This window comes from Helobdella robusta (genome assembly GCF_000326865.2).
Source record: "Helobdella robusta unplaced genomic scaffold HELROscaffold_20, whole genome shotgun sequence".
Lineage (NCBI taxonomy): Eukaryota > Metazoa > Annelida > Clitellata > Rhynchobdellida > Glossiphoniidae > Helobdella > Helobdella robusta.
Genome location: NW_008704084.1, coordinates 2,634,390 through 2,644,127, shown reverse-complemented (window position 1 = coordinate 2,644,127; position 9,738 = coordinate 2,634,390). Strand labels below are relative to the sequence as shown.

The 9,738-nt window shown below is 35.4% G+C and overlaps 1 protein-coding gene across 1 annotated transcript; it reads left to right on the top strand.

The window, feature by feature from the left end:
* Positions 1-1,111: 1,111 nt before the first annotated feature.
* HELRODRAFT_111155 (hypothetical protein) lies at positions 1,112-9,738 on the top strand (the record flags this gene model as incomplete). Its single annotated transcript, XM_009018142.1, has 6 exons — positions 1,112-1,231; positions 2,560-2,756; positions 2,990-3,151; positions 6,180-6,357; positions 9,022-9,099; positions 9,187-9,738. The coding sequence occupies 6 exons, from the start codon at positions 1,112-1,114 to the stop codon at positions 9,271-9,273; spliced, it is 822 nt and encodes a 273-aa protein (XP_009016390.1). The 3' UTR covers positions 9,274-9,738.

Genomic DNA, 9,738 nt, shown 5'->3' with positions numbered 1-9,738 from the left:
GTAACTCCCAATGAGAGAGACACCATTTGATTTCCATCTTGTTTCCTGTAAAGAAAAGATGTCAACCTTTTGCCTTTCCAGCATGTCGACGATCTCCATGGAGCGTCCAGTAAGCGATCCAGTATTTAAAGTGCAAGTTTGATATTTCAGGAGGGAACGCCCGATTTTCTGCAAAATCCACCCACTTTTGCATACTTCTTGGATATTGTCACCCCTTAACCATTTAAGGTCTTCTAGGGAATAGGGGATTTTTTTTATTGTGATGACATGGAAGATGTATGAATCAAAAAATTTTTGTATCTAAAATTGACAATTACTATCGACAACCACCAGTTATGAGCAGTAGGCCTAGCCTTTTTGCTGTAATCACAGAAGGCAGCGTGCTTGCATTTTAGCTCGTGCCCAAGAGAGCACTGTTGTAAGCAGTGCACTTAGCCTTTAGGTTAAAGGTCCCTGTTCCACAAGGCAGTGGATTTAGAATAGAAGATCATCCGCTGTTGAAGCCGTTGTCCTAGGATCCTCCGCCGCTTTCACCTTAGGACTTTCCCTTATTCACCACCTGAGGACGTGCCTCATAGCCAATGCACTCCAGCATAAGGAACGCACATATATGAGTATATATAAAATATAAACAACAGTTGATAGCATATTACATTGAAAATGGTAAAGGATTTCCGACAAAAAACCTTTTCTGTATAAGATAAAAATGAATAAAAAAAGTAGTTGAAAACTTTCTTTTCTTTTCTTATGCAACAATAAGTTAAAAAAACAATGATAAAAACACGATTCGAAATATTGAAAAATTAAACCAGAAACTGATCAAAGTTAAAAATGCTGCGATGTTTCTCAACAATTATATATATATATATATATATATATTCATATATATATATATGAATACATACATATATATATATATATGAATATACATATATATATATACATATGAATATATATATATATATATATATATATATATATATATATATATATATATATATATATATTCATATTCATATTCATTTATCTATTTATTTATATTACAAGTGTTCTAACTCCTTATGAAATTATTGCAGAGACTCTTGATGGTTGTTAAAATAAAATGCCTTCAATGTCTAACAGTGAAAATGAACTAACTATTGATGGTATTAGAGATGTGTGGCAGCATAATTTGGAAGAAGAATTCAAGACATTACGAAAAATAATTTATGATTTTCCTTTCATTGCCATGGTTGGTTCTTTCTGTTTGCAACGCTATTTTTAACTTTAAGATGTTAGATAAGATTAATAAAAAGTCATCAAACAATCCAGCTTGTTTTAAAAAGTAGTTGTGACTATATACTGTTTTAAAGTCTTATTACAGAAATTGCCTTGTCATAACGTTTGTAGTATGTGCTTTGCAGGAAGCAAGAGCAACGATGGGGTCAAATTTACTTTACATTTTGTACAAGGAGTCACCAATAAGCATTTGAACAATGTTTTCATGGTGACTCGCAAATGCTGAAACTAGAATAAAATGACGCAAACCCAGTCAGAGTTCTGGGTGAATTCAATTTTTATATATTTTATTCTATTGATTGTAGGTTATATTCTAGAATAAAAAAACGTCGCCAACAGTAAATTCAAAATTTCCACAAAATTAAAACTTCTAGAGTGTTACGTTTTAGCTGTTCTCACTTACAGCTCAGTGTTTTGAATGATCTCTATTTCTAAAGAAATGGAAAAAAGAGTGGATAGTTTTTGAGATGATTCATGAACAAACACGATTTGGCAATGGAAAGAAAAAACTGCTTTTGATAACAAATATCAGACGATGACAATTAAAGTTTCTTGGTCGCATTAAGAGAGGAAGGAATAGAAAATTCAACAATAATTAAAAAGATGCCAGTTACTTAACGATTTGTTACTGCTCGGGATTTATGAAGGTGTTTGGTCGCCAAAGTCCAGAAAAAATAAAGAGCAAAGGAAGAGGAAAATTTTATTTTTGTATTGGTAATTTATATAAAAACCAATCCTATCAATCAGCTCATTTAAATAACTTAATTTTTAAATTTTAATTTTATAAACTATTTGTAATTCAACCCTCTTTGCCCTTCCATCGTTTTTTCATCTGCTTGTGAACTCCTGTCAATGTTCAGTTTTCGAATTTAATGTGCCCACAACAACATTGTAATGGCTGAAACTTTCAAATTACTGCTACTTTATAATTTTCTACCATTATTTCAAAATGTTATCTCAATTTTTTTTCTGGCAATTTTATTACTGGACCATTTATTAAATGTCAGCTTTTGCGTGTAGCAGAGTGATTTTCATAGAATTTGTTGTATCAATCGCACATGACACAGAAATTTACAGTTAAAAATTTATCGTTGTGGTTTTTAATATAAAATTTGCGGTCGTTTGAAATGTTTCAAGTATTTAACATAACATAACTAGTTACAAATAATTTTTTGTTTAAGTGATTTGTTCAGTGATTTGTTAGAACAAATTGATTTGATAAATATTTTCGTAACTGAAAAGAATTTGTGACGAAGTATGATAATTTACATTGAACTATAGGACACAGAATTTCCTGGCGTGGTTTGGTCTCCACCTGATCCTTGCAAAGATAAAAGATCATACTACAACTACCAATCCATCAAATTCAATGTTGATCTCCTGAAAATTATTCAAATTGGATTTACACTCTCAGATCAATATGGCAACCTTGCTAAGCCTATTTCTACATGGCAGTTTAATTTCAAGTTCGACCTCAAGTTTGTGTGGTTTTTGAATTTTTATTTGAGACCTGTTTCTAAATCAACTTGAATTTTTTGTCAGTGTTTTCTTCTGTTTGTAAATTTAAACCAATCTTTAATCCTAAGACTTGAGCTTAGTATAAGATTAATCCAATGGTAAATGAAATTATTGTAATTTTTAGTGGCAATCACCATAATTTCAATTTAACTTAATTTGTGGATTAATTTGATTAAATTCTCACCTTTCGTAGTGCAGACCTCTACTCTGAGCCATCCATAGATCTCCTCATAAGATCTGGCATCCAGTTTGAGAAGCACCAGACGGACGGCATTGACACTCGTCACTTTGCTGAACTTCTTATATCATCAGGCCTGGTTTTGCTTGATGACGTCAGATGGGTAACATTCCACAGGTTAGCAAGTCTTCCTCGTGTTTCCTACTTCCGTTCAATTAATTAAAAGTGATGGCCAATCGATTCGATTAAAAATTTATTACAATCTAAAATGAAATTTAATTTTTTATTAAATTATTTCATATTTATAAGTTAAATATCATTATTTCAAATTAATATGGGTGGTTTTTAAAAATGTTCTGAAAGGAAATGGTTTGTGCCTTTCATGTTTTCGTGGAGGCTATGCAGTCGTCTGGGTAATCTATTTTTTTGAATCTTGAAAAGACCTCTTCTGCTGACGTATTTGAAGTACTGTGTCAAATCGATGAATGCATTGAACAGGGGTATCTGTTGCTTTTGGGCCTTTACTTGAAGTTTGCGAAGGGAGAATGCCATATCTGTAGTCAATCTCTTAGATCTAGACTCACACTGAGTTTCAGGATACATGTAGGTATGCATGGTGTCCTGGTTATGACATTAAACTGACCCTCACTGCCTTGTAAGTGATGTTGGATCATCAAAGGCTAGGCCCACCGCTTATAACTGTGGTTGCGTAAGGAAGGGCGTCCTGCGTAAAAATTAGCCAAATAAATTACTTATGATGACAGAAGTGACAATGGCCCTCAGTATCCGGCAGAATGGCGTCGAGGGGTATTTCGGTTTCATCATAGGTAGCCAAACGGCAACCCCAGATCTCGGGGAAAATGTCGTCTAAACGTGTGTTGTTTTGTTGTATGTAGGTATGCATGGTGCACGAGCGAATATCTTTTCAACGATGCGGAGTAGAAAGATGCTTCTGCGATTGTTGTGATCGCTTTGATCTTTTTTGTTTTTGAACGGAATTATAATGCTTGCAACATACAATTCCTGTGGTCCTGTGATATTGAAAATACCTTTGAAAATGCTATAAAAATACATGTGGCTGTTGTTGTTGTTGCCCCTTCACGACCACCTATCCATTGGTCAGGCGAAGCCTGAGCCAATCAGCAACCGCGGTTGGGTTTTGCCACAGGTCTATTGTCTTGAGATTCGTAGGATTGGCAGAACAGGAGAAGAGATGAGCCTCGTCGTCTACGTGCGTGTGACAGTGAGGACACATATTACCTGTACCGCCATCAATAATTTCCCTGAAACTACCTAAGATGATACTGTGGCCAGATCGGAGTTGGGCCAGAGTTCTTCTTATTGCCCGAGGCAGAGATTCCTCTGAGCTGTCTATTTGTGGTTGTGGAGGGGGCCATCCGTTAAGCAGGATCGGCGCGTGGTACGCCTCCGCAGCGGCCTTGGCAGCCATGCCATGTAAATTCCGAATAGCCATATTGATACTTGCACTATCCGAATTAGTGTGTAAGATGGATCTGACTGTGGCTCCCCATTTTGACATCAGAGTGTTTTTCATCACACGAGGGGGAAGTTTGGCTGACAACAATGTATGGCATGGATGTTGAGGGTCGAAACATTTTGTGATGAATTGTTTTGACAGTAGATCTGTATGCTGTTTTATTGACAGCAAACAGCACTCGGACAGCAGATGCTTCTCGGATGCGATTTTGTGACAGCCAGTGACGATTCTCAGTGCAGCATTCTGAGCGCGTTGAAGACGGCATAGATTGGATTCCGAAGATAGAGACGACCAGGCCGGGCAGGCATATTCCTTTGTTGATCTGCCTATGGTCTTGTAGACCTGTAAGAGGGTCTCTTTATCTTGGCCATAGGTGGTGCCGCTGATAGCTTTTAAAACATTATTCCGTTTTGTGGCCTTGGATGCTGACAATTTATGGTGTTGAGTGAAGGTCAGCATCGGGTCGAAAGTGAGGCCAAGAATTTTCGGGTTATGTTCTAGCGGTAGAACCTGCCCGTTTACCTTTACTTGGGGATGATAGTGGTATTGCGCTGTGTGAGGTGTGAACAAAGTTATAGAAGATTTAGAAGTGGATATTTCCAGGTCGCGGAGAAAGAAAAAGTTTATCAAGAGAGGGAGATAGTTGTTGAGTCGCTGTGTCAGAATACCCACATCCGGGCCGGTCGTATAGACGGAGAAGTCGTCCGCATATGATATTACCTTGATATCAGATGGTGGTTCAGGAATGCGTGAGACATAGTAATTGAACAACGCAGGGGACAGGACTGAACCTTGAGGAACTCCTGTATGGATGTTCCTCTGTTTAGACGACTGGTTTCGGAATTCCGTTACAGAAGACCGGCCGTGCAGGTAGTTTGACAACCAGCATGAAATGGAGCTAGGCAGCGAGGACTTCAAAAGGTCATAAATAAGAATTCTGTGGTTGACCATGTCAAAAGCCTTTGAGAGGTCCAAAGCTACCAGCGTGGTTCGATGTGCTGGTCTCTTCTGATTGAAACCATTGGCAACATCCATAGAAAGGAGAGAGACAGCAGTGGTAGTGGAGTGTCCTGAATGGAAACCATGTTGGTGACTGGCCGGGGACAGATGATCAGAAATAAATGGGAGGAGGCATCTCTCGAGAATCTTAACGGCAGGGCAGAGAAGTGAAATGGGTCTGTAGGATTTGGCGTCTTCATCAGACTTACTTGGCTTCAGAAGAGGGATGATCTGGGCCTTCTTATAGATGTCTGGGATACAGCAGGATCTGAGTGACTCGTTATGACTGAATCTGAATGACTCACATGTGGCTGTCGTTGGCAGCGCTTCTTCTTATATTATATGTACAGCATTTACATATGTACACTTTCAACACGAAGGTGGAAATGTATCAAACATTATTAGTAACCGATATTTTTGGCGTTTTTGGCTGACGTTGCCATCTACTTTTGTAACAAAACATGTGCATGAAAAGATTTGGCTATTATACGAATAACATACGTATTTATGTATCTGTAGACTAGACAGTGTAGGCTAATCTTTTTATTTCTGAAATTGTTTACTTGTGTTAAAACGTAACATTCCATTATTACTGATTGGTAAATGTGTATGTGTCAGCTGCGTTACTGTCTTGAAATTTTAAATTCATCGATAAATTATTTTCTTATATGAACTGCTTTTAACAACGTACCTCAAATTAACTGGCAGCGCATACGACTTTGGTTACTTGTTGAAGGTATTGACCTGTAAACCACTTCCTGATGACGCGGCAGAGTTCTACCAACTTTTGCGCCTATTTTTTGTACATTTCTACGATATAAAACATCTGATGCAGTCTTGCAATCTGTTTAGAGGTGGCTTGCAAGAACTTGCCGACCAATTAGAGGTTTTTTAAATTCATTTTTGCATAGCTAACTAGACATTTATATTCTTATAATTAAGTTAACCAGTCGTTTTTTATTTTTTTTTTATAAGATATATTTTCATTAAACCAGTGTTTCCCAACCTTTTTCAGTGTTGGCCTCCCTAAAAAAGTCCTAATGGTAACTTGGCCTCCCCAAATTCCGTCGTCAATAATTGAAAAAAAAATCAATTTGTTATAACAATTTTTATTCAGACAGATTTAATTAAAATTAGCATTGTTCATAATAATAAGGTTTATGTAAGGTTTTTTAATTTATTACATAAAATGTTATTGAAGCTTAATGCTTATTCTTCAATAAAATGCTGTTTTCCATCACAGAGAAGATGAAATCGAGGTTCTGTATTAGAAAGATATACCCTCATATCATTCGAGGCATCCAATCTATTTCTATCTTTAGTCTTGATAGATACTAATGTAGAAAACCCTTTTCACATAAGTAGGTGGTCGAAAATGGAATCAGAGCTGCCATGGCTTTTTTAAATAAATTTGGGTATATTTCTTTCAGACTGCACCAAAACTCTGCCAATCCTTTGGAATTGAATTCAGCTTTTACCAACTCTTTTGATCGAAGATCAATTAAATCTTCCGTTATTTCTTCTTCATCAGCAACACTATCCAAGTCAATAATGAACGGATTTCGTATCCAAAGATTATTTTCCAAATTTTTAGTATCAAAATAACGCTCAAATGATAGTTGAAGAGTTGTGATATGTTGTATAATTTCTTTTTTTATTTCAACAGGCATTGATTTGTTTCCACTGCTACTTATAACATCAGCTAGGTATGGTAAATTTGCAAGGTTTTCAGCTTCTACTCTTCTTTTGTACAATGAAAGCTTATTTAAAAATCCTACTAATTTTTCATTGGCGTCGATTATTGTCATTTCTGGTCCTTTCAAACAAAGATTAAATTCATTTAAGAGTGTGAACAGATCAGCTAAATATGCCATATTAACTATGAAATCAGTCTTCTCAAAGTCACCTGCTAACGTTTTTTCTTTTTCTTGCAAAAATGAAGACACCTCATCTTTCAGGTCCATTAGTCTTGAAAATACCTTTCCTTTGCTTAACCACCTGACTTTTGTGTAATATAGCAAGACATCGTATTCAGAATCAAGTTCTTGGCATAAAACTTTGAATAAACGATGGTTTACTGCTCTTGATCGTATAAAATTGACTATTTTGATCGCTGTAGACATGACAGACTGAAGCTTTGCTGGTAATGTCTTCACAGCTAGAGCATGGCGATGGAGCATGCAATGAGTTACAAGTGTCTGTGGAGAATTAACTTTGATTAAGGCAGCCAATCCAGATTTGTTACCCAACATACTTGGTGCTCCATCAGTACAGACTGAATGTAATTTTGTCAACCAACTAAATTCATTTCTTTCAAAGAAAGTTGTAATCATTTGAAAAACATCTGCAGCTTTACTAGTTGTCTGAAGTGGTTAGCAAAATAAAAATTCTTCTTTAATTTTAAAATTACATACATAACGAACATACACTAAAAGCTGGCAACACATTGATACATCTGTGGTTTCATCAAGTTGCATACCAAAATTAAAAGGACTACTTTTCAGTTCTGACATAACTTGGTCCAAGATATCATTTGAAAGATCTGCTATTCTGGAACAAATAACATTATTAGAAAGTGGAATTTCTTCAACCTGTTTTCTTTCTTTTTTTCCAAGAATTAACTCCACCATTTCAAGTGCACAGGGTTTTATTAAGGTTTCTCCAATTGTATGTGGTTTTTTTTTTTGGCAATCAAATAGGCAACTTTGTAAGAAGCCTCAAGAAGTGGTTTCTTTGGTTGAGCAAATCCAACATTTTTTAATGTTCCAGTGGCTTGAAATCTAGCTCGCTTCAGTTTGAAGGTGTCCAGGTTGTCGTTGACATTTCCAGGATGTTTGGTTTCTAAGTGGTGGCGTAACTTTGCTGGTCTCATTCTATCATTACAATATACTGCTCCGCATAAGAAACATTGTGGCTTTTCAGTGCCATCTTTTTCAGTAATAGTCGTGAATCCAAACGCAACGTAGGTTTCGCCATAGCAACGTTTTTTATAACGAGATTATTGAAAACTGAAAATGATAAAAAAACACATATTTTAAAAAGAACTGAAATAATTAAAAAACCACAAATATAAATTACCAGTTATGTTAGAAACAGCAGACCAAATTTTTTAGTTAATTTATTCAATTAATTGTCTTATTTTATTAATTTTATTGAAAAATAAATTCATGCAGGGTATCACAAAAAACGCGACAGAAAGAAAATGAGGGATTTATGAAAACAGAAATGTGCAAATCATTATTCAAATAAATACAATATGGAAAGCCGTTACGCAAAAACAATTTTCATATAGTATTCAAAAAATCGTTTTTAGCATGATTAAAATTTTGTGATTTAACAAAACTTTATAAAATTATATAAATTTATAAAATACATGTAAATAGAACACCTTAGTTGGTCTCCCCTAAAAGATCATTTGGCCTCCCCAAGGGAGGCCGGCCCCACTGGTTGGGAAACCCTGCATTAAACCTTGAATGAGCTGTCACCAAATAGAAAATATGTGTTGAAAAAATGAAGTGATTAAGAATTAAGACGTTAACTTTGATTTCAGGTGAAGAGGATTGGTCCTCAGCATCAGGCAGGCAGTGACAGTCGGTTGACTGGGGCGATATTTTTCAAAATGAAAGAGGTTAACAAAGTTTTTTTTCAAGCTCGTTAAATTCATCATTGATTATTATTAAAATTGAATTTAAATTTGTTTAATAATACTCTCCAGTTGCATTTTGAGAATTGTTTAGATGGCATAATGGAGGAAGGCCTACTCTTTGGTATTGAGAACGATAATGCCGTGGATCAAAAATAATAAAAATTCAAAACTTTGTTATCTGCCTATCTGCTAACTATCTGCTCATCGAACTCAATGAAAACTCGCCCAGGGATCATCTCTTTAACCTTTTGCTTACTTATTTTTATTGTATTTTGTGCTCTAAATTTTCACTTGTAGTATTTGTTTGCGACATTTAGTTGCTGTAGTTTATTCCGTTTCGGTTTGAAAGACAATTGCAAAATTGGAGAAAAAACAAAAACTATTAACAATTTGTAAACTTATCATAATGGGCAGCAGCTGCATTGCAGATAAAACTTGTCTATGTTTTGTCGCCCGACATCCATCATGATCGTTCGTTGATTTACATTTTATTGTTTAATTGTTAATATGGGATTTTATATAATTACCACAACAAATCAGGGCCACATTAAATGTTAACTGCTTTTATGATATTTATTATTATTTATTTTTGTACGAACTAAAATAAAAGTTGCATGAGTT